Here is a 24,972-nt window from a genome sequence, read left to right as displayed (position 1 = left end):
GAGCATCTTTGGGTCTCAAGCACATGCAGCATCAGATCTGGATTGGGGAACCAACGTCAGTCCTGTCTGACCCGTTTGTTTCCAGTTCATTTCACCCCATTTCCTCCCCAATGTCCCATTTTGGCATGGTGAATTAACCCAGATACTTTAATCATAGAATCAATCAGTTTATTTCGTATACCTTACACTGATGTTGTCTCTCTTCAGTTTTTCTAGATGTGGGTTATTTGGTAACCCAGTGCTGTGTAAATATTGGACAGAACACACGCTGACCCAGCCATTTGGGTTCCGTGAATAACCCAACATGTTGGGATTATCCAAACAGGTTAATTTAACCATCAATTGGGTTTTTATTCACTTTCAGGCTGGGTCTTTTTTAATGTAATCCATAGGTTATTTTCAGGAGGTGGGGCTTATTAGGGGTGTGGCTTCTGTTATTTTTGGCCACCCGTGAAAGTAAATGTAATTCCTGTTGATCATGTTATGTTTGTATACTACAAATTTCTACTTTCCTTTAATATTTTGTCACATTACATATTCTACTACAATATGTAAATAATAATGTTATTTAAAAAATTACAAGGTGATTACTATCCCAACATTGGGATAAGCATAGGCTCTTAACTCATACACTTTTGTAAGCCTCATTAAACTACAAAAGTGTTCAACCTTAACAGTTGATAACAATACAACAGAACAGATGTGCTAGAATGACATTAACTCTCACGGGAGCCCCAAAAACATCCTGAAAGCCATGCCCCAACTAAGCCACTCCTCCAGTCTTCTGATCTGACCCACTGTGTCATGCATCAACAACCCAACCTTGCTCTTTTTAAAGAAAACAACCCAACTAAGTGACTCAATACCTACAACCCAGCAGTTGGGTCATCCAAACACAGCAGTTTTTTGGAGTGTATCCTGGACTGGGAACAGTCTGATAAAAGGCCTCCTTCTGAACCTGGGTTGCATCCCAAATAGCACCCTATTCCCTACATAGTGCACTACTTTTGACCAGAGCCCAATGGGAATAGGCTTCCATTGGGACTCACCCCTGTCCTTGTTCTGTCTGCTCCCTCCTCCATCCAGCCTGGGCAGAATGGTGCTGAAGGATCAGGGCTAATGGGCTGCATAGCTATATGCAGACTAGGCTACAGTACAGAGGGGGAGGGGAGACTTTCTGTAGCGAGAGGAGAGGGTTGCCAGTGTATATTCAGAATATTCCCAATACCATTTTTCTTAGATTAGACACCTGGCTGGGTCTGGTACGTTCATGATGGCTGACTGTCTATGATTCTGCATTTTCACTGTGGATCAGTGTACTGTACTGGGCTAACCCAGCAACACAGTGCTGCTCTGAGGTCCTGTAGGGGAGGGGTGGGACTGGACTGTACGGTTGCGTCCCATGGGACCTGGTCAAAAGTAGGGCACAATATAGGAATGGGATGCACCCGACTTCTGAACTTTAGCCACGTCTCCTTCTATAGCTACTGTAGCTCTCCACTATGGGCTTTACCCTGGCCTATGCAGATCCAGATATGCGGTTTCGCTCAACACCCATCAAGTTTTGGCTTGAAGTAGTTTACATTGGCACTAAACCAGCAGCTACTGTAGCAGTTAAAATAAAGCGACTGAAATATTTTCACATTGTCCCAGTTTCTCATTGGCTCCGGTTTAAGTCCCTACCTGTAACGGAAAGGTAGGACAAGTGGTTGCTATGGTGACAGCAAACAGGAAATGCCCTCAGGTATTGTCCAGAAGCCTTCCTGCAGTGTGTTGAGTGTTGGTGCCCGCCTAAGGCTGCAAGGAAACTCAGCTCATTGTGAGGCTGCGGACAGAGTCTCCATCCACTCTCACAATGTTCCCTTTCAGTGCAAGGGGGCAACTGCCAAGGAGCTCAACCGTAAATGCTCTCTGGATAAAGATGCTTTGTTCCAAATAACTCCCGTGGCAACCAAGGTCTTATTCTAAACTAGTCCCAAATCTGTAATATGTCAGGTCCTGAAACCACCCCAGGAATGATGATTTGCTGGACTTTTATACTGGGTATCAATGCATGCAATCATTCACCTGTTAATAGTATTAGGCTTATGCTAACTCTGCATAGAATGATACTTTTTTCTGCATGTCATCAAGCTTTTTTCCTAATGGAGTTTGATAATATACACTGCTCAAAAAAATAAAGGGAACACTTAAACAACACAATGTAACTCCAAGTCAATCACACTTCTGTGAAATCAAACTGTCCACTTAGGAAGCAACACTGATTGACAATAAATTTCACATGCTGTTGTGCAAATGGAATAGACAAAAGGTGGAAATTATAGGCAATTACCAAGACACCCCCAAAAAAGGAGTGATTCTGCAGGTGGTGACCACAGACCACTTCTCAGTTCCTATGCTTCCTGGCTGATGTTTTGGTCACTTTTGAATGCTGGCGGTGCTCTCACTCTAGTGGTAGCATGAGACGGAGTCTACAACCCACACAAGTGGCTCAGGTAGTGCAGTTCATCCAGGATGGCACATCAATGCGAGCTGTGGCAAAAAGGTTTGCTGTGTCTGTCAGCGTAGTGTCCAGAGCATGGAGGCGCTACCAGGAGACAGGCCAGTACATCAGGAGACGTGGAGGCCGTAGGAGGGCAACAACTCAGCAGCAGGACCGCTACCTCCGCCTTTGTGCAAGGAGTTGCTACCTCCGCCTTTGTGCAAGGAGTTGCACTTCCAGAGCCCTGCAAAATGACCTCCAGCAGGCCACAAATGTACAAATATTCTATTACTATCCTACAACCTATGACTACTTTATGCTAATATATAATATTCTATTACTATGCAAGTATTTTCTGTGCGACATGAATTCTAGTTTGTACCAGTCTGACTATTACAAATCTGCTGCTAGACTTTATTCCATACACTTCTTCCTGTCCCCTCGGTCAGTTCCCCCTCTCGCACCCCAACTGTGACAATAACATGAAGGAGTTTGTGTGTACTCTAACATTCTGTGTATGTGAAGGGAGCACCATACTTTAAAACAAGTGTCAGCACTTTCTGGAAGACATCTTTTATGTTCCCCCTATTTCTCCCTTAATGACACCTTTTCTCGCTTTCTCCTTTCCTTCTTGTTGCCTTTCTCTAGTGAATGTAGACAAAGCGGGTGTATTGAGAGACTGGCTCTGGCCAGACTGTGTATGGATTTTTCCCGTTTCTTTGATCAGTTTATTGTTACAGTGCTACAACGGCACTTTGAGCAGCGCTGTCAAGTAAAATCAGTCGTTATTCAGCGAGTTGGCATTGGCGTCTCGGAATCACATTTAGTTTGTGGCTGCATACCGGAAGCCATGACTTTTATAGTTGTGAATAGATTTGGAACAATTTAATTCTAGCCTGTTCAATTTGGAATATTTATCCACCAGATTTATCCGCCTGTTGGATATGTTCTATGTTTAGACTGGGATTTTGACAATGTCGTCATTGATGACCCCTCGCAGTATAACTAATGGCGATTAATTGATTAAACTGTGCTGCAGTATGCTCAACATGGTCTTCTGTGTGCTCAGTGTCTCTCGCTAGTGTTTACACAAGAATAGAGTGGTGAGGAAACCGTGTCCGGAAGCGACTTCACCATTCATTTTCTGGAATCAAGTTCTCAAACATCGTTTTAAGCTTTGTTTTAATATTGACAGTTGCAGCTGATTTCAGGGTTGTAATATTGATTCGCTCTCCTTATATATATGTGTCATTCTTATGTATTCGTTGCAGTCTCTGAATTGTTTTAAGCAGAACATTTTTTCCCGCCAGCTCCTGATATAGGGCATAAAAACGACCTGAGTTAGACTAGTGCGCATGTGTACTCAGCTATATCCTGTTCCGAGCTGTTTTCATATTCGCTTTTTTTTGGTCTATTTCTAAGTTGCGGCCGCCATGGCATTTCTCATAAAGAAATATTTCACTGCGACCTGCTGCTGATTGTCAGGCAGTGAAAGCAGGCTGTTGCTGAGTGATTGGTGGGGAGTTCCGGGGGGGGTTTGTGTGTTTTGAGAGAGCACGAGCACTATAGCTATTGGCTGAGGCACTTAAACTAGAGGGAGCATTTCGTGGTGACTACTTTATACCAGTTGTTGGTTGGTTATTTAGAGAGTCAGTCGTTATGGAGACGTCTATTTCCAACTGGAAACTACGTTGTGGCATTACATAAATTCGCTCGGAGGTGGTTTAAACTGCATTCTAATGTTGACTTTGCTTAAAGAAAATGGTATCAAGCGAAGTTTTTTTTTAAATGTATGCTCAGTTATTGGGTCTCGGGGGCTGCCCGAGTGGAAATTTGAAATGGAAGTTATGGAACTCCCTCGCGTGGTTCTTTCAATGTGGAAAAGTCCTCAAAGGCCAGGTCGCAGTTGTAAATGAAGTTGTTCTCAACTTGCCTACCTGGTTAAATAAAGGTGAAATAAATAAATAAATTAAACTGACATTAATTGTGGATAAATTATACATTTGCCTCTGGCCATCAAGTAGCCTATTAATGTATATGCCATTGTAGGCTACCATTTGATACAATAAATATGTTATATATATATAAATAAATATCCTACGGTTGGGATGGTGTTCTTCGGCTTGCAAGCATCCCCATTTTTCCTCCAAACATAATGATGGTCATTATGGCTAAACAGTTCTATTTTTCTTTCGTCAGACCAGAGGACATTTCTCCAAAAAGTACGATCTTTGTCCCCATGTGCAGTTGCAAACTGTAGTCTGGCTTTTTTAATGGCGGTTTTGGAGCAGTGGCTTCTTCCTTGCTGAGCGGCCTTTCAGGTTATGTTGATATAGGACTCGTTTCACTGTGGATATAGATACTTTTGTACCTGTTTCCCCCAGCATCTTTACAAGGTCCTTTGCTGTTGTTTTGGGATTGATTTGGACTTATTGCACCAAAGTATGTTCATCTCTAGGAGACAGAACGCGTCTCCTTCCTGAGCGGTATGACGGCTGCATGGTCCCATGGTGCGTACTATACCTGCGTACTATTGTTTGTACAGATGAACGTGGTACCTTCAGGCATTTGGAAATTGCTCCCAAGGATGAACCAGACTTGATTTTCTTTTGATTTCCGCATGATGTAAAGCAAAGAGGCACTGAGTTTGAAGGTAGGCCTTGAAATACATCCACAGGTACACCTCCAATTGACTCAAATTATGTCAATTAGCCTATCAGAAGCTTCTAAAGCCATGACATAATTTTCTGGAATTTTCCAAGCTATTTAAAGGCACAGTCAACTTAGTGTATGTAAACTTCTGACCCACTGGAATTGTGATACAGTGAAATAATCTGTCTGTAAACAACTGTTGGAAAAATGACTTGTCATGCACAAAGTAGATGTCCTAACCGACTTGCCAAAACCTATAGTTTGTTAACAAGAAATTTGTGGAGTGGTTGAAAAATGAGTTTTAATGGCTCCAACCTATGTAACCTCAGACTTCAACTGTAGGTACGTGGTTGCAATCAGTGTCTTAACAGTGCAATTTGCCAAGAAAAGAAACTCTGAGCGTAGCCCTATCCAGAAATCTGGCAGTGGCTTCTGATTAAATTCAATTTTCACAGAACCGCTTGTCGCAATTTAGATGAGACTCTCGTTCAGATATCAGTAAGTGGACTGGAGGCAGGGCATGAAAGGGATAATGAATCCAGTTGTTTGTGTTATCCGTTTTGGGAAAGTACCTGCATAATTGCTCACCTAGCTCACTCAGGTGCTTCGCTATATCACATTTGACATTTTCCGTAAGCTTGAGTTCATTTGCACACAAAAAAATCATACAATGATGGAAAGATCTGTGTGTTGTCCTTGTTAATGCAGACAGAAAAGAGCTCCAACTTCTTAATCATAGCCTCAATTTTGTCCCGCACATTGAATATAGTTGAGTCCCTGTAATCCTAGATTCAGATCATTCAGGCAAGAAACAACATCACCCAGATAGGCCAGTCGTGTGAGAAACTCGTCATCATGCAAGCGGTCAGACAATTATGGTCAGTAAAGAAAACTTTAAGCTCGTCTCTCAATTAAAAAAAACGTGTCAATAATTTGCCCCTTGATAACAAGTGCACTTCTGTATGTTGTAAAAGCGTTACATTGTCGCTGCCCATATCATTGAATAGTGCTGAAAATACACGAGTTCAGGGGCCTTGTTTTAACAAAGTTAACCATTTTCACTGTAGTGTCCAAAAGGGGATGAATAACTTTGTAATACACTGTAAATTGAATAATACTCTTATTGCAATGTGGATGTGTTATAAAGAGCCTTTGGTTGTACATAGTGTTGCCAGGGAACAACACCCTCTTCGAAGAAGTAGGAGGTGAAGATCTCCCGCACACAGATTGCCTCTCTTGCTGCGTTGTTGGACCCCATCCTTGAAACATCCTTCAGAGCAGCAGACTTCTCCTCTGGCACATGGCGGCGAGCTGCAGATCCCCACCTGGTCCTCGTGTCCATCCTCATGAAGTTATGAAGGACACAGGTAGCCTTCACACACCTGAATTCTGGGACTGCCTCCAGGAGGCCACTCCTCAGTAAAAAGCACACGACAGCCCACTTGGAGTTTGCCAAGAGGCACCTAAAAGACTCTCAGACCATGAGAAACCAGATTCTCTGGTTTGATGAAACCAAGATTGAACTCTTTGGCCTGACTGCTAAGCGACACGTCTGGAGCAAACTTGGCACCATCCCTACGGAGCAAAGTACAGAGAGATCCTTGATGAAATCCTGCTCCAGAGCGCTCAGGACCTCAGACTGGGGCGAAGGTTCACCTTCCAACAGGACAACGACCCTAAGCACACAGCCAATACAGCGCAGGAGTGGCTTCAGGACAAGTCTCTGAATGTCCTTGAGTGGCCCAGCCAGAGCCCGGACTTGAACCTGATCGAACATCTCTGGAGAGACCTGAAAATAGCTGTGCAGTGTCGTGCCTCATCCAACCTGACAGAGCTTGAGAGAATCTGCAGAGAATGGGAGAAACTCCCCAAATACAGGTGTGCCAAGCTTGTAGCGTCCTACCCAAGAAGACTCGAGGCTGTAATCGCTGCCAAAGGTGCTTCAACAAAGTACTGAGTAAAGGTTCTGAATACTTATTTAAATGTCATATTTCATAATTTTTTTAACTTTGTCATTATGGCTTATTGTGTGTAGACTGATTTAAAAAAAAAAAAAACACACAATTTAATCCATTTTAGAATAAGGCTGTAACGTAACAAAATGTGGGAAAAGTCAAGGGGTCCGAATACTTTCCGAATGCATTGTATTTGTTGATTTAAATCTGACTTTCTTAATATAATGAGTAATCCAGGAATGTCATAAGTTTATTGACACAAGAAAACTCAAGAAAATATCAACTCTGCAGATCGCAGTTATTACAATGAATGGCTAAATTACTTCGGGACACTAAGGGTCCGCGGAGCTCCTCCTCACCACTCTATTGTGTCTGTGTGCCCATTCAATCAGACGGATACTGTAGGAATGGTGGTTCGGGTTTAGGAATGATAATTCCCTGGGCTCCTTCATCGTTGCACTAAAGGGTCAATCTGGGATTCAATTTCAACTCATTTCAAAGTCCAAAAATGGATGTTCCCTTTATTTAAATGTCAAAAAGGAGAACGAGTGTGGAAATAGATTATTCATGACTGGGTCTAGTATATTTCCACATATTCCTACATCGCACTGCATCACAGTCAGTGAGGGTGGGGTCCTTTTTCATTTAAGCAGACTGCGTCTATTCCCCTCCTAGACAGGGGTGTCTGCTCACCAGTATGTGCCTCCTCTGCTGGCAATTGATAGTACTTTTGCTCCCTGCAAGCACTTACCCCAGGTTAGCCCCCCTCTCCCCCCTATTTGCAACAGAATGGGATATGACCATTTTGGTGAAATTGGTAGGCCTATTGGTGAGGAAGACAGCGGGGGTCCAGCAAGGGGTACTCCTGCGCACAAGCCGACGATGCCTTTTCCTGAACTGTTGGATCTCTTTGTTATCTTTTGACGCCCACGTGCTGTTCCTGGAGAAACAAGGACACCGTTTCTCTCTGGCTCTGCTTGTTTCAAGGTCTATTTATTTGGTGCTTACACCAGAACAGATTCATATTTGTATTAGATTATTTTAGATTAGATTATTTTAGATTTTTCTATTCTACTGTATATCTAGTTAGAAATGAAAAGAGGTGTATAATTTAAATAACATAATCACTACAACACAGATTTTTCATGCACAAGAAAAATAAATCTATCTTTTAAGGGGACGAAGGATGGAGTCAACCGTAAGACCACAATATCTATGGGGCTTTGCAGCACATACTGTATTCTGTAGATCACAATGACAAGAGGCACTTCACCCATCTCAACAGTAGGTGTCGCCACCAACAAGGGAAAAACACGTTTTAAAACGGGGACAGAGCACACTGCCCAATAGATGGATTACATTTATTGAATGGCTCAATGACCAAACAATAACTGGAAAATATGAAGATTTTTTTTTTTTTAGATCATTTGAAACCATTAGCTCCACACGCCTTTTAATTTGACCTATCCTATGATTCTGTTTGCTATTATTTTGAACATGTTTCTCAGTTTCCTCTAGCTAGTTAAATTATGAATTTGCGCTGGGTGCCACTACTCCCTCATTAGGGGTCAGAGTCACTCCAGGGGAAGTTGAGGAATCGTGACCTTTGACCTAGACGTTTACAGGCCCACATACCAGCTGGCCCTTGGCTACAATAACTGAACAATACTGCTGTCACTTGTTCGAGAAAGTCTCCCTCGCTTGCCAGAGCACTCAAGTCCAAGCTCAGAGTGGAGAATGTAGGGAAGTGGGAACTCGATTACCCTCAATACAGACAGTATTCCCTTCCCCCGGTGCTGTCCCATGTACCCCCCTCTGCCATTTCAATAGAAACACCTTGTATCAAATCCATTTTGGAGGAGATATACCACAGAGAGCATTGGGGTAGACATATGTCTATTTTTCTGCCGTCAGGTTTTTGATCCGTTTTTGATCCGTTTTGAATTAGAGATTTGTTGGAATTGTTCCAATCCTTGTCCCGTGTGGCTGAGTTGGTAGAACGTGGCGCTTGCAATGCCAGGGTTGTTTGTTGCATTCCCATGGGAGACCAGTATGGCAACAACAAAGCAAATGAAAATGTATGTAAGTTGCTCTGGATATTGTTCCATCCTATCTCTAACCCGCCAGTGCCACTACCATTTCTCAACCTGGCCACATATCACAGAGCTGCTGGTGACAATCCTAACAACTGGCATGTGTCATAAGCCTTTGATCCTGCCCAACTTCACAACCCTTTGTCATTTAAATCAACTCATTAATATTTCACTCCCTTGTTTGGTCAGTCAGAGGGAGGAGAGAGAGAGGGGGAGGAGGATTCTGTGAATCAGTATAATGACCGGCGGCGGCCATGTCTGCAACAGACAGGTCTCTCTCCACGATTTAGTAACCCGACCAATAGGCAGACTGCCTCGCTCTCTCTTTCTCTCTGAGGTCCCCAAAAAACACATGCAGTCACACCCACGTGCATGCAGACACAGCAAGTTGACGTTTATTGGGATGAATCTTGCCCTGGAGGCAGAACTGAGCGATTTCTGCTAGATGGGCCAGCTTAAAAATTCATGAAAACAAAAATTATATATTTTGGGCTTAATTTTTATTTCAGCATTCAAATATAATCAAATTGTATTGGTCACATACACATGGTTAGCAGATGTTATTGCGAGTGTAGCGAAACGCTTGCATTAGCGTTAGCAGTGTGGTTAATGTTAGGGTTCAAATAAAATGTTATTTGTCACATGCGCCGAAATACAACAGGTTTAGACCTTACAGTGAAATGCTTACTTACAAGGTTAGGTTTAGGTTTAAAATCTGATTTAAGGACTTTGTGGCTGTGCCAGCTAGTGACCACTAGCTAAATCCTGTATGGACATGCGTCATATTGCAATTGCCTCTGGGCCTCACATCATCAGGGGGCCTCATGGGGGGGGGGGGGGGAACAGCATAATGTTGGGAGTTAGTATTGAGAATAGTAGAATACACAAGGTTGCAATTTAGAAACTTGGTAGTGCACCAGCAGTTTTCCTCTTGTTAGGTCAGTCACTTACAGTTACTCAATTAGCCCTTCCCACTGGGCACAGACGTCAATTCAACGTCTTTTCCGTGTTGGTGCAGCCTAATTTCCTTGCAATAACGTAAAAACTACGTACCACCCTGCATCCCACTACTGGCTTGCTTTTAAAGCTAAACAGGGTTGGTTCTAGTCAGTCGCTGGATGTGAGACCAGATGCTTCAGGAAGTGTTGTTGGAGGGCCAGTAGGAGGCACTCTGGTCCCCAAAAAAGATCCCAATGCCCCAGAGCAGTGATTGTGGACATTGCCCTGTGTAAGGTGCTGTCTTTTGGATGGGACGTTAAACTGGTGTCCTGACTCTCTGTGGTCACTAAAGATCCCATGGTACTTATTGTAAGAGTAGGGGTGTTAACCCCGGTGTCCTGGCTAAATTCCCAACCTGGCCCTCATACCATCATGGCAACCTCATTGTCTAGGGGAGTGGTATTAAAACTTTTTCAGTGGGGATCCCATTTTTTCCACCAGAATTTTTAGGGATCCCGTTTATTCGCAAGAATATCTTGCGATCCCACCCCAAATCCCACAACCTTAAAATCTGTCAATTTAGATTTTAAACAAATAACCTTCAATTCATTGCATTTTCATCTCTTACCAAAATGAAAAGAAACCAATAAATACATTTCCTCAATAAAATAGCGTTTTTCAAATTACCTTTCTCAAAAACGTTTCTATATCGTCCCATACAATAATCTTAATAATTTTCCCTGCAGTTCTCCCCGACTTTGAAACACGGGTCTAAGGGCAACTTCACCCTACAACTAATGAAGCGTGGAGGGGAAGAACCCTTAGACCATTCTGAATGCCTCTCTGACAATGCCAGGCTAAGCCAGATATGGAATACGTCCCAAATAGCGCCCTATTCCCTATGTAGTGCATTACTTTTAGCCAGGTCAAAAGAAGAGCACGATATAGGGAATAGGGTGCCATTTGGGACATGGTCATTGAAAGGCAGGAAGTGAAGGTGTTCTGAAGGAGGCCCTCTCCAGTTGTGAAGTGGGCTTTGGAGGAGATTAGTTGGCTCATTAGACACAGTGTTGCACACAGTTGTCCAACCAGGAACTGTTCTCTGAATCTTTGCCTCGCTGACCAATGACAGTACTATGCCATATAAATATGATAGGCTGTACAGCGTGATAGAAGTGTATGTAGATGGCAAATTTATTTTCAGCTACATTTGATCCTGTTACTTGAGAGACACAGCGATTTAGGTTTGATACTGCACTCTCGTTGAGTAGTAATATACAGTGTGGCCCCTTTAAGAGCCACTTGTCCTTTTTTGAGAATGAGTTGTGTGCTGTGCTGAAGGGGCTGACCATGGCCTCTGGGTTCGTCACTAGGAGGTGGGAATGTCTGAGGCTAACCTCCCCAGTCCCCTTGCTCAAACAACCAGGCACAGGCAGCCAGTCACACCGTATGCCCTTATCTACCAATGGAATGGAATGCAACAGCTGTGGCAGGGGGCCGCCAGGGGTGGGCCGGCTCAAACCCCCCTGCCGGGGCCCCCACTCCCCCTCTCCGCAGGGCTTCTACTCTTGAAAGGCAGATCAACTAAAAAGTGTGCTCTGAGACAGAGTGAGCGCCTCGGCAGGGCTGCACGGCAAAAACACAGAGGGAGAGAGAGGGGGAGAGGGTTGAGAGAGAACGAAGGAGAGCGAGAGAGAGCGAGTCGGGGGACGGCGCTAGAAAAGGAGAGCACAAAGAGGTGGAAAGTCAAGCAAGGGAGGGGATTTGAAAGCTCGGGTGAAGGGGAAGAGGGGGAGAGAGAAAGACAAAAGAAAGAGAGGGAGACGTAGTAGAAGCAGGGGAAAGCGAGGGGACGGCGCAAATGGCTACGGAGGAGACGGCGGGGGGAGCGCGCAAAGCCACCAAGAGCAAACTGTTTGAGTTCCTGGTCCATGGAGTGGTGAGTATCTGTCATTGAGACAGAGAGAGCCGGACCCTGGCGCGTGTGTGTGTATATGTGACTACTCAAGCGTGTGTGAGAGAGAGCATGGGCGCATAGGCAATCTGAGAGAGATAGCTGTCCATGTGAAGGTTATATCCAGCCCTCTGGATCCCACACTGTTTTCTTTTTAAAGAAGAGAGGGAAGGAGTAGAGAGCGGAGGGGGACAGCCATTTGAAATGCAAAAAAAAGAGAGAGAAGGAAGGAGAGAGAGAGAGACAGAGAGATGCTAGCAGCAGTCAACCCCCTGGCTATCAGAGCACACTGAGCATGCTTGGAGTCAGCGAGTGAGTGGGGGAAGCAACCAGCTCACTCAAAACACAGTCTCAGAGCGGTCGTAAGATAAGCACGCTGCTATGATCATTTGAACATATACATGTAGGGTCATGTGGATAATGTTTCAATGAATGTTGTTGGAGCATGCTTCAATGTTTGAAATGCAGGAAATTTAGCTTATTTAAAATAAATAGTAATGGGTGAATTTCACATGTTTTGGGGAAAGGGGAAGGTCTGTCACTGCTGTCATAACATATGCAGCATTAACTGACCTGGGAATACAATAGTGCCTATGATAAGCACAATGCTGTGATTGTGGAGTTATGGATGTGTGTGTGTTATGGATGTGTGTGCATGTATTATGGATGTGTGTGTGTGTGGGTTATGGATGTGTGTGTGCATGTGTATTATGGATGTGTGTGTTATGGATGGATGTGTGTGTGTGTTATGGATGTGTGTTATGGATGTGTGTGTGCGTGTGTTATGGATGTGTGTGTGGGTTATGGATGTGTGTTTTGTTCAGACTGGCAGGTAAAACCCAAAGCCCTGAGGCTTTAATAGAGACCACTGTCAATGTGTTTCATTGTCTAGTCCACAAAGTCTTTGCAAATCCTTACCCGTCTATTAAAAGTCAGAAGGAATATGAATATACACATCCAGATCACATTCATTGTATTGGCCCGTTCATGTACTACAAGATTAAGTGCATTAAGCATAAGTGCACCCTTATCAGGGCTGTGTAGCACAGCATACCCACTATGCACGCTCTGGTTGAATCAACATTGTTCCTGTGTAATTTCTGCCCAGTGGGCAGAGACTGAAGTGAAACAATGAGCAGAGGTGATGATGAGCCAGATGAGCGTGTCTTCTCAAAAGACCAGTTAACCTTGATCTCTATCTCTCTCTATATATATATATCCCAGGCCAAATATTTTCCTTCATTCCTGAACTGCCCCTTCTCTCGGTAGAATCGTCTTGATTATCATATTCACTTCAACGCCGGCGAGTTATGAGACTCCGGCTCACTGTATAGACTGCAGGAATCTTTAGTTTGTGGTGAGCAGTGACGTTTTACTCTGTTTCACTCCCAGTTGAGTTAAAAACCAGGGTGCGTCCCAAAATGTTCTCTCTGCAGTCCAATAGGGCGTTGGTAAATAGTAGCGCACTATAAAGGGAATAAGGTGCCATTTGAGACTAATCCCTATGAATATTTACTACAGTAGGCTAAGACAACACAACTCCCCCTCTGGAGATAGGACATCTGAAAGGCCAGCCACATTCCTTCACACACACACCTACTGTTGCACTTATGTGGAGCTGTGAAGGTCCTGGTGTTCCAGCCTCCTGCAGGACTCTTTCCACGCGTGGTGTTTCAGTCCGTGGGGGAGAGGTCTCTTGGAGATGGCCCGGTCTTGGAGGCCTGTTGGGTGGGCGCCACTGGGCGACCCTGAGTCTCTCTCTCTCTCTCTCCCTCTCTCTTTCTTTTAATTTTCAATTCAAAGGGCTTTATTGGCATGGGAAACAATGTTTACATTGCCAAAGCCAGTGAAATAGATAATAAACAAAAAATGAAATAAAACAATAATAAAAAAAATTGACAGTATACATTACACTCACAAAAGCTTCAAATGAATAGACATTTCAAATGTCATAGTATGACTACGTACAGAGCGTGTGTGTGACTGCTATCATGAACTTTGCCATGCCCCTTAAAAGATTCTGTTACGGAGCTTCTCCAATCACATTTTTAGCCCTATGTGGGTTAAATACACTGTGGCCTCTCCAAACCCCTTCAACCCTCCTACAGACGCCATCAAAGGTCGTCTCAGATATCCAACCACATGGCATATTAAATTGCTGGCTGGCTGGCAGGCAGAGTTGTGAGAGACGGGGAAAAGTGGAGGACAGAAATCAGATATGGGCTGCTGTTGGCATGGATTTGTAAGGATTTGGGAAGACAATACTGCAGAGGAGGACCACCCAATAGGGCACATCCAATCAGCCAATAGGGCACATCCAATCAGCCAATAGGGCACATCCAATCAGCCAATTGGGCACATCCAATCGGTCAATCATTCCTTTTCTATACTTTACAGGATCCCAGTTAGTTAACCCATTATTTGCCCACTATATTATTATAGTATTACTCCTTCAATCAGGTCTCTCCCCTATCCTCTCCCAGTCCCCTGCATTCAGTTGTGCAACTGACTAGTTGTCCCCTTCCCCTCTACCTTGGGTGGCCACACAGCACGGTGGGGTCTGGCCACACGCCCAGTCTAGGGGAAACTCTCCACCCTCCTGCCGAGATAGGAAGTGGACAGTGTGGAGGAAGAAGAGCCAGGGTCTTCTTGTCAAGGTAACCAAAGAAAGAGACCAGCCAGCAGCACCCAGACCCCAACAGGGCTGTTAAAGTTAGAGCCACTTTCTCTCTGCCCAGGCCCCAGAGAAACCACACAGCTGCCTCTCCGCCCGCCCGTAGCCAGCAGAGTGACAACAGCACCTGTGCGACTGTGACTGGGAGAGGACATGGACTCCATTGCACCACAGCCTTCTCTTCAACTCAGGGACCGACTAGCTGGCCTCCATTTTAATGGGATCAAATTGCAACCAACAGGCAGAACTTAATGCACAGCTGCACGTTACCGCTGGATTCCTTAAAACGTTACTAACGGGAGATAACATGCACCTGCGTGTTGAAACCAAAAAACCCACAGGAATAAACCAGCAGATCAGTTGCTCTTCCGTTGTTGCTGTGTCAAACGATTTAGATACCAGACAGCTGCGTCTAGCTCCTCAACTCCTGACCCCAATGAAATATCGACCTATCAGGAACATTGAAAATACCAAGACTGGTATAAATCTAAAATATTTATTGTAAGAACATAAACCCAGTATAGTACAGCACTGTACTGAACTGTACTCTGTAGTGGGCAGTAAGATTTGATGTGTATATACAGTATATTATATATACAGTTGAAGTTGGAAGTTTACATACACTTAGGTTGGAGTCATTAAAACTGAGTACACCCCTAAGTGAAAATGACCAAATTGGGCCCAAAGTGTCAATATTTTGTGTGGCCACCATCATTCTCCAGCACTGCCTTAACCCTCTTGGACATGGAGTTCACCAGAGCTTCACAGGTTGCCACTGGAGTCCTCTTCCACTCCTCAATGACGACATCACGGAGCTGGTGGATGTTAGAGACCTTGCACTCCTCCACCTTCCGTTTGAGGATGCCCCACAGGTGCTCAATAGGGTTTAGGTCTGGAGACATGCTTGGCCAGTCCATCACCTTTACCCTCAGCTTCTTTAGCAAGGCAGTGGTCGTCTTGGAGGTGTGTTTGGGGTCGTTATCATGTTGGAATACTGCCCTGTGGCCCAGTCTCCGAAGGGAGGGGATCATGCTCTGCTTCAGTATGTCACAGTACATGTTGGCATTCATGGTTCCCTCAATGAACTGTAGCTCCCCAGTGCCAGCAGCACTCACGCAGCCCCAGACCATGACACCACCATGCTTGACTGTAGGCAAGACACACTTGTCTTTGTACTCCTCACCTGGTTGCCGCCACACACACTTGACACCATCTGAACCAAATAAGTTTATCTTGGTCTCATCAGACCACAGGACATGGTTCCAGTAATCCATGTCCTTAGTCTGCTTGTCTTCAGCAAACTGTTTGCGGGCTTTCTTGTGCATCATCTTTAGAAGAGGCTTCCTTCTGGGACGACAGCCATGCAGACCAATTTGATGCATTGTACGGCGTATGGTCTGAGCACTGACAGGCTGACCCCTCACCCCTTCAACCTCTGCAGCAATGCTGGCAGCACTCATACGTCTATTTCCCAAAGACAACCTCTGGATATGACGCTGAGCACGTGCACTCAACTTCTTTGGTAGACCATGGCGAGGCCTGTTCTGAGTGGAACCTTTCCAGTTAAACCGCTGTATGGTCTTGGCCACCTTGCTGCAGCTCAGTTTCAGGGTCTTGGCAATCTTCTTATAGCCCAGGCCATCTTTATGTAGAGCAACAATTCTTTTTTTCAGATCCTCAGAGTTCTTTGCCATGAGGTGCCATGTTGAACTTCCAGTGACCAGTCAGTATGAGGGAGTGTGAGAGCGATGACACCAAATTTAACACACCTGCTCCCCATTCACACCTGAGACCTTGTAACACTAACGAGTCACATGACACCGGGGAGGGAAATGGCTAATTGGGCCCAATTTGGACATTTTCACTTAGGGGTGTACTCACTTTTGTTGCCAGCGGTTTAGACATTAATGGCTGTGTGTTGAGTTATTTTGAGGGGACAGCAAATGTACACTGTTATACAAGCTGTACGCTCACTACTTTACATTGTAGCAAAGTGTCATTTCTTCAGTGTTGCCACATGAAAAGATAAACTCAAATATTTACAAAAATGTGAGGGGTGTACTCACTTTTGTGATATACTGTATATTTATATGATATCCAATTGGTAGTTACAGTCTTGTCCCATCGCTGCAACTCCCATGCGGACTCGGGAGAGGTGAAGGTCGAGAGCCATACGTCCTCTGAAACACGACCCTGCCAAGCCACACTGCTCGCTTAACCTGGAAGCCAGCCGCACCAATGTGTCGGAGGAAACACTGTATAACTGGCGACCAAAGTCAACGTATATACACCCGGCCCGCCACAAGGAGTCACTAGAGCGCGATGGGACAAGGACATCCCGGCCGGCCAAACCCTCCCCTAACCCGGACGACGCTGGGCCAATTGCCTCATGGGTCTCCCGGTCGCGGCCAGCTCGAACACAGCACGGGATCAAACCCGGATCTGTAGTGACGCCTCTAGCACTATGATGCAGCGTCTTAGACCGCTGTGCCATTCTGCAGACCACATACTGTATGTTTTAAGACAAGTTTTTATTAAATGGAAAAATAAATAGAAAATACCAACACAAGCTTCACATGAATAAAATGTGCGGAGTATATTGCCACAGTAGATTCTCTCTAGTAAACGAGGAAATATGTAATTTCAGTTATACAGATTGATTGTCAAATAGTTAAATCTGTGCTTATCCAGCTCAAATATTAGATTAACTGAAGATAATACTCACTAGAGGTCTAAATAGTTTTAAGAAATGTTGGCAGCAACCAGGACTTCAATTTAAAGGCAGTCGAAATTCTGTTTTTCCTGTGTTTAATATATTGTACAACAGCTGATCTATTACGGCAAGGTACTTAATTGTTAACCAGAAATGATTTGATATTGATATAAAAACTGCTGCATCGGGCCTTTAACAGCTTTAGGGAACGGTAAAATGGTTGCCAATAGTGGTTGTAATTGAGATCAGCTGTGCGGGTGATCTTAGCGCATATTGATGGTTTAACGAGAGATCACCTTGTGTTAAGAGGGTGCTCAATGTTGGTTGCAATTGATTCATGAAATGTAAAGCCAGAGACGGTGGCATTGTTGTGGCTATTGGTGTTATTTGAGTACTTCAAGCATAGAATATATTTTACAGATCCTATAGGGCTATTCCCTATTGCCATTTGTTCCTCATGTTACGCTGGTTGTAAAATGGCTGTTTCTGGGGCTGTTTTCCCATGTGGGCCTTGTTCCATCGCAAATGGCACCATATTCCCTATATAGTGCACTACTTTTTACCAGAGCACCATATGTTTGACCGTCCTGTGAGCTCTCTGACTGGGAGAGACATCTGCAGCCCCAGAGTGGAAACAGCGGTGACCCCTAGGCTACAGTAGTGACTGACACAAACTGCACCTAACGTCTCCCACGACTCTATTTCACACAGTCACTTAGCCAAAGGACTAGTGCAGATAAGATGGAGTTAATAAACGGATTGCTGTCGATGATTAATAGTGTTTGGGTTTGTGTGTCTTTGTGTGCTTTTAAGCGATTTGTAGATGTGCATACAGTATGTTAGCTCCCAATACTCCCCAACTCGTTTTATCTTGATTTCACAACAGTTTAGAGTCGATTGGAAAAACCCACACAATGGAAAATGTCAAAGCACTAGCTTAAAACATGGGTGACGCAAGGTCATCCCAGAGATCTTATTTGGCAGAGCAGTATAACCTGTTACTGTGTTCTGTCTGTTATTGGGAGATTCTCTATAGGTTTTGCTTACTCCTCCGTCCTCTTCTCGCCTCCTTTTGGAAAAACATCAAAGGTAATCGAGGAGAGGGAGCAGAAATGTGGCAACGAATGAAATTAGACTCTCCTTGTCCACTAGCACGTCGTCAGGCAAATTTACTTTTGCAGAGGAGGAATCCCAAAATGTATGTGTAAAGCGGTAAAAAGAAATGTCGCTAGCTGTTGCAGACATCTTATAGATAAAACGATAAGTAGCGTAACGTTTTTCAACGTGTGCATGCTTTTCCCCTTGACAAAACAACAGATGATTCAAAGGGGGTATGGCAGATATCAAAACTCTTTCACAAAGGACTCGGGTAGGATACACATGACTATCCTCTACGAAAGGGGGATATCAAGGAGGGACACTTTTTTGGGGGGGTTTGCCTACCAAAGAATAGACACTATCCTCAACCACTTATCGGTTTCCGAGTCATGGAGGAGAGCGGACGGAGGAGTCGAGGAGATGACGGTCTTTTGACTAAATGAGAATCTCCCTGAGTTCACGGGAGAACTGGGGAGGTGGTCAGTAATGTGGGGCTATTGTCACTCCATTTCCCACTCTGTGAGGTGCCACATTTCACAGCCATCAGGGAACCATAGTGCAGAACCACTTCCTGACTGATGAAAAGAGTTGGGCTTGCGCCCCAAATGGCACCATACTCCCTATATAATGCACTACTTTTGACCAGGGCCAATAAGGTTAAAAGTAGTTCATTTACAGGGAATGGGATGCCATTTGGGATGCAACCTAGGAGGCTTTTAAACTCTCCTACCAAGGCCACTTTGATACTAAGTTGTAAAGGTGATTGTTTGCCAGAACACAAGGGTTCCTATCTCATCTATTTGTTATGAATAAAGGGTTATCGCAGGAGTCAAGACAGGGGGTGTATGTAGGAATAGGCTTTTAGCCTCGCTCAAATAATGCTCATGAAATAACCAATATGACACAGTTCCTCCTTGTGGAATGATTATTATACAATTTTATCCACACGTATGCCAATTTTGCTTTAACAATGTCCTCTTTACACTAAGTACTTAGTGTAACTAAGTACTTTTCCCTTTGTGGTTTTGTTGGATTTACCACTCTCAAATGGCATGTCAACGCTTTTAGGGAAAGTGCCGTATTAGGAAATGTTTCCCTCCCAAAAAAGTAATGATTGACTTTCTAATCTCATGGAGCATTGATGTCATAACAAAATCGAGATAGAGCTAAGTTTCTTTGTATTTACTCTTGTGCTTGTAGCACATTGAGTCCCAGGACTCTGGAACTCTCCTCTCATAGATTACCACAGTTTCAGTCATAATACCCATAAAACCTAGCGGTCAAACGAGGAAATTGCTCCAATCGTTTTTCCACCATAAATTTTTTCCCCATAGGGAATTTTAGAAACACTTAAAATAAGGGATGTGTTTCATGTAAGCTTACCCTGGCGAGACGTTTTGATAACCCTGTAAATCTCTATCGGACAAGGTGACTTTTATCAATATATTCGGCTCCATTTAGTCTCAGATCTGAAAAGTAGACATCATTCAAGACTACAAATCCCTGCAAGCTCCTGCACATCATCTCTAGCTGACACCTTTGCTATCAGGTATTGTGTCAATTTAAATCTTGCACAAGACAGTTCACAGAATTGTCCATTTAAAGAAATGTAGCCAATTTATTCATTAGTAAATTTAACTAACATTACCTTGGTTCGAAAGTCTCGTCCAGATCATCATGGTATTTGTAGTTCTTTATGATAGCAGCTAATTAGCATTTCATTTTTGGGTGGTAAATACAGGCAAATGTATTGCTAAAAGTCACCTTGTCCTAGAGAAATGTACACGATTATTAAAACGTCAAGCCAGGGTAAGTTTACACGAAACACAGCCCTTATTTTAAGTCTTTCTAAAATTCTCTATGAGAAAAATGAATGGTGGAAAAACTAATGGAACCATTTCCCTGTTTGACTGCTAAGGTTTATGGGTATTATGACAACTCCACTGTGGGGCTCTATTAGGTAGCTCATTTATTTTTCTCCTCTCATTGGGTAGCTCTTGGGGTTCTCTCCTCTCATTGGGTAGCTCTGGGTTCTCTCCTCTCATTGGGTAGCTCTTAGGGTTTTCTCCTCTCATTGGGTAGCTCTTAGGGTTTTCTCCTCTCATTGGGTAGCTCTTAGGGTTTTCTCCTCTCATTGGGTAGCTCTTTGGATTCTGTTTTTTGACCACAGTTTGATTCCATCTCCAGTCAGACAGTTCGCTGCGGCATTAAACACAGCCTGGGACAACAGCTGTTGCCATGGGACAGACACACGGAGTGACTGACAGGCAGCCACAGGTGTTGCCCCCCGCAAGTTTCACAGGGTTGCCAGGCAGGCAGGCCGCTGCTAGATTGTTGTGGCCACTTGGACATTTGGCTTCAGTGTAAAGTCCCTGTGTGTGTGTGTGTGTGTGTGTGTGTGTGTGTGTGTGTGTGTGTGTGTGTGTGTGTGTGTGTGTGTGTGTGTGTGTGTGTGTGTGTGTGTGTGTAATCACTGTTAGCCCTTTCTTCAGGGTGTGTTTTGAGTGATCTTGCTATCAGCAAGAATAAGAGATACATGAGTGAGTGAGAAAGGAATCATTACACATGAATACTATACGACTTGATTTCATTCATTCAATGTTTTATTAATGGAATCACTGGAGTAAATTACACCTGGGCTAGGACATAAACCAGGGGTTCCTGATCCCAGTCCTGGAAGGCATCAGTATGTGCAGGATTTTGTTCCAGTCCTGGCTTAACACACCTAATACAGACCAGTCATTTGAGTGTACACTACATACCAAACCATGACGTCTGTGTAGGGTTGGGCGATATGACCAAAATATCATATCACAATGTTTTTCACATTCTAAATATGCTTTGAGTAGTTCATGACTCTAGGGTGGCAACACATTAAAAGTGATTTCAATGGGGCTTTCTCCATTCGGATTATTTTATAGGGTTCAATCCAACTTGAAACAAATTTCATCATTTCCCGCACTTTTGTTATCATTTCCACACTGTTCCAAGCAGATCTGCATGATATGGGCAAAACATCTAGGCATAGTTAATTGGTGAACTGTTGAAATCATAGAGTTAGATTTCCATCCTTTTCCATCGTTGGAATATAGTTGGGAGCACATTGAATACATTGTTGTTTACATGACAATGAATGAATAAGCCAGGGAGGAATTGACAGGGTAGGAACCAAAGTGTTGGTCAGTGTTTTCAGGGGAATGTAATAGATGTTACATAACATGTTTTCTTACCTCATGTAGCTAACGTAAACTCGTACATCGCCTTGGTCCGTACAATTGCCCTTATTTTAGCGCCCCCAAAACGTAATACTTCCTGATCAACTGTAATGTCAATACCATTGTAAAGCACAATTTCTCCCCTTTCCAACATTATCAATTACATGACCTAAACGCTGCCCGTTTCTGCATAATTCAAGCAGGCAATGAGCCCCGTCGGGTCTTTTTTTAAAAATGGCGGGTGGGGAAGCGAAACTAATGTGTGATAGTGAGAAGGAGAGATGTTGTGTGGGAAAATTGCTTTTTTTCACTCGATCTGTCCAACTTATCACCTTATCGCCTCTAAAATGTAAATAAAACACTATAAAGAGTTTATATAATGTGTCATTACATACCTATTTGAAGGTTTGTGTCAAATTTGAATCGGGTTTTTAGGGCGGTGCTAAAGTGATCTTAGAAGTAAACAGCGGCTTTGAGAATGATGATCGCATGCAATGATGACGCAAAAAATGACTAGGTATCCCCCTTACCCCCGTCACTGTCCATTTCTTGTTTTTAAAAGATGAGAGAAGTGCTACACCCGGTGGAGAGAGATTGTAAGACAGAAATAGTTGCTTTATGCGTGCTGTACGTTACGACATGACACGTCACGATGTAACGGAGGGTCCGTTTTTTTCAACTTTTCTCCAATACTATAGAGCCATTACCATGTCGATCAACGCATGAATAGGAACCTAGTTCACACCCCCGATTTTGAAGTCAACACAGTCGCTACAGTCCCATTAGTTTTCTTTGTAGCCTCGTTTGAATGTTGCGGTTGCGCACATTTGTACAGAATGGGGTGAGTTTACGTTAGCTAACTAACATATTAATGCTTCGCCTATTCTTATCCGATTTAGAAGATACTGTTGCACAAACAACATGCTTATCTAGGCCTACACCAGCACTGGTAACATGCAAAATATTTTTTAGAACTAACACAAGATACACCACAGCCTGTTGTTTCCAATGGGAGCAAATTAATCATAGTGGGTAGAACAAGCAAGGAGGTGGGCAGAGCCAAGCACGAGCTATCAAGATCCTATTGGCACGTTCTAGCATGTATTTTCATATTTCTGTGTGCAATAATTCAATTCGTCCTTGCACTCATTGTAAATAATGCTATTTTTTTTCAACTTTGGCAAAGTCTGCTAAACAAGTCCACTCTGTTTGTAACAAATTATCGTTTTGGGAACAGTACTGTTTTGAGATCAAATGTTTAATTATGAGAAAATTTGCAGAATGTCTCCCACTGCCGGCAACTGGGCTTCCTCTCATCTCCAGCCAGATGCTTCAGATGTATACATCCTGTGAAACATCTAGCTTATTGTTCTATCTGTGACCAGGCTGTATTAGCTAGCTACATTTGCTCTGACTCTTAGCTGACTAGCTAGCTTGCTAAATGTACTAACTAGCGATTAGCATTAGTGGCTAACAGAACTTGCTAAAGACAAACTAGCAGACAGTAGTTTTCACCCAGTAAGATACACAAACGAATAATGTATTTATAGAAAGCAGCATCGTTGTCACAAACATCTTTCTGCGTCTATCTGACCGTGCAGAGTGAATGGCAAGAAAGTGCTTGTGACTCCATGGTCGAGCAGCTGCTCTCCTTGATTGACGGGGCAGGCTTGGTGTGGGACGCGGCATGCAGCAAAAGGCGAGGGAGAAAGACGGCTCAAGTAGCAAACAGAGTAAACTATAAAAACGGACATTAAACTCGCTGGAGTTACGTATCACATTTAACGAACCAAACATTGAAATACCGTAATAGAAGGTCAAGTAAAAACCTGAACCGGCCCGAGCATCAATACTGGTGTGTATATAGTAAAATACGGTATACCGCCCAGCCCTACGTCTGTATTTGAAATGTGCATTAACTAATACCGTGTCTCCTGTCATCTCTAGCGTCCTGGAATGCCATCTGGAGCTAGGATGCCCCACCAGGGTGCCCCCATGGGCCCCCCCGGCCCCCCGTACAGTGGGAGCCCTACGGTGCGGCCCGGCCTGCCCACCCCGGTCATGGAGCCCAGCCGCAAGAGACCTGCCCCCTCCCAGCAGAACCAGCAGCAGCAGAACGTACAGAACCGGGCCAGAAAGTGAGTCACACGACCAGGATTCATCCAAGATCCAACCCCCGTCCCCTCTCACCTCTGCAACCTAGCCCGCTCTACTCCATGCCTGCCTCTGGTCATGTTTCTGTGTGTAATATCTGCAATTCACCATCTGCATCTATCAGACCGAGTGTTTCTCACTCCTGCATTGTGCTGTGAGTGCTCTCTCTCTTTCTGTGCTCTCCCTACTGCTTGCTTTAGTATTGCAACCTATCCTCTACTCTGACACTGTTCACCCCCCTTATCTACATCTGGCGATTAGGTTTAGCCACATTATGACCTCTGTTTTGTGGTCTGTTAGCTATCATGGTCAGCATATTGTGGACACCATCTACACTCCTCAGAATAAGAGCTAACCTGGGTTATGAGATATAACGTCTCTGCCAAAACCAATCTGTCTATCCCAGGAACTGGCTTTGAAAAATACTTGACAGTCACAAAAACAGTTCCTCAAAACCACAGCCACATTGTATTGTGCTTCACATGTACACCACCGGCCCTGAGTAATTCCTCAGGGAGGTGATTGAGCCAAGTGTAGTTATTAGAGAGTAGATCAATATGCTCCCTCTCTCCCTCTCTGTATCCGCAGTGCAATTGATCCACTCACAATTAAGCAGCCTTGTCAAACAAGGGCCAGGAAAATTGTTGTCCTATGTCGGCCCTGCCCCCATGGCTCCCTCCCTGTTGAGGGCCTGCCTGATCGATGTCCCAGGGTGACCCAGTAGGTGACACTTTCTCTGGCAAAGCCAATGCTTGTCCTCTGGCAGCTGACAACCCCCTCCCCAGCCAACAGCCCAGCACAGGCACAGCCACCTGTGTTTGCAGTGTCATTGAAACCGTATGGCTATTGGCTAGATGCACCTGAGCTCGTCCTGTCGAGCCAGCACTTTTCTACCCATACAAATCTGCCATGCTTCTAAAGATAGGGCATATTCAAATTTCAATTTACAAGGATGCTAGAAATAGTTTTATGTAATTACAGTCGAGTCAAAGATCAGTTTTTAATTTTGGTACTTTTTGCATTGTAGACAATAGGAGGGATGT

General features: G+C 44.1%; 1 protein-coding gene across 12 annotated transcripts in view; it reads left to right on the top strand.

Moving 5' to 3' along the window:
* LOC139583807 (SWI/SNF-related matrix-associated actin-dependent regulator of chromatin subfamily D member 3-like) overlaps positions 1–24,972 on the top strand; it is a 56,902-nt gene that overhangs the window by 12,266 nt on the left and 19,664 nt on the right. For 9 of the 12 annotated variants that reach the window (XM_071415311.1, XM_071415308.1, XM_071415306.1 and 6 more), the window contains exons 1-2: positions 11,536–12,060; positions 23,723–23,913. In XM_071415311.1, the coding sequence (XP_071271412.1) occupies positions 11,983–12,060; positions 23,723–23,913 (269 nt within the window). In that variant the 5' untranslated portion in view covers positions 11,536–11,982. Of the gene's footprint in view, positions 1–11,535; positions 12,061–23,722; positions 23,914–24,972 lie in introns of those variants that run through there. The other 3 variants (XM_071415312.1, XM_071415304.1, XM_071415309.1) reach the window with 1 other exon arrangement.

Source organism: Salvelinus alpinus, chromosome 8, assembly GCF_045679555.1.
Source record: "Salvelinus alpinus chromosome 8, SLU_Salpinus.1, whole genome shotgun sequence".
Lineage (NCBI taxonomy): Eukaryota > Metazoa > Chordata > Actinopteri > Salmoniformes > Salmonidae > Salvelinus > Salvelinus alpinus.
Note: the sequence above shows the minus strand (reverse complement) of the source record. Positions and strands in the feature narration are given on the sequence as shown.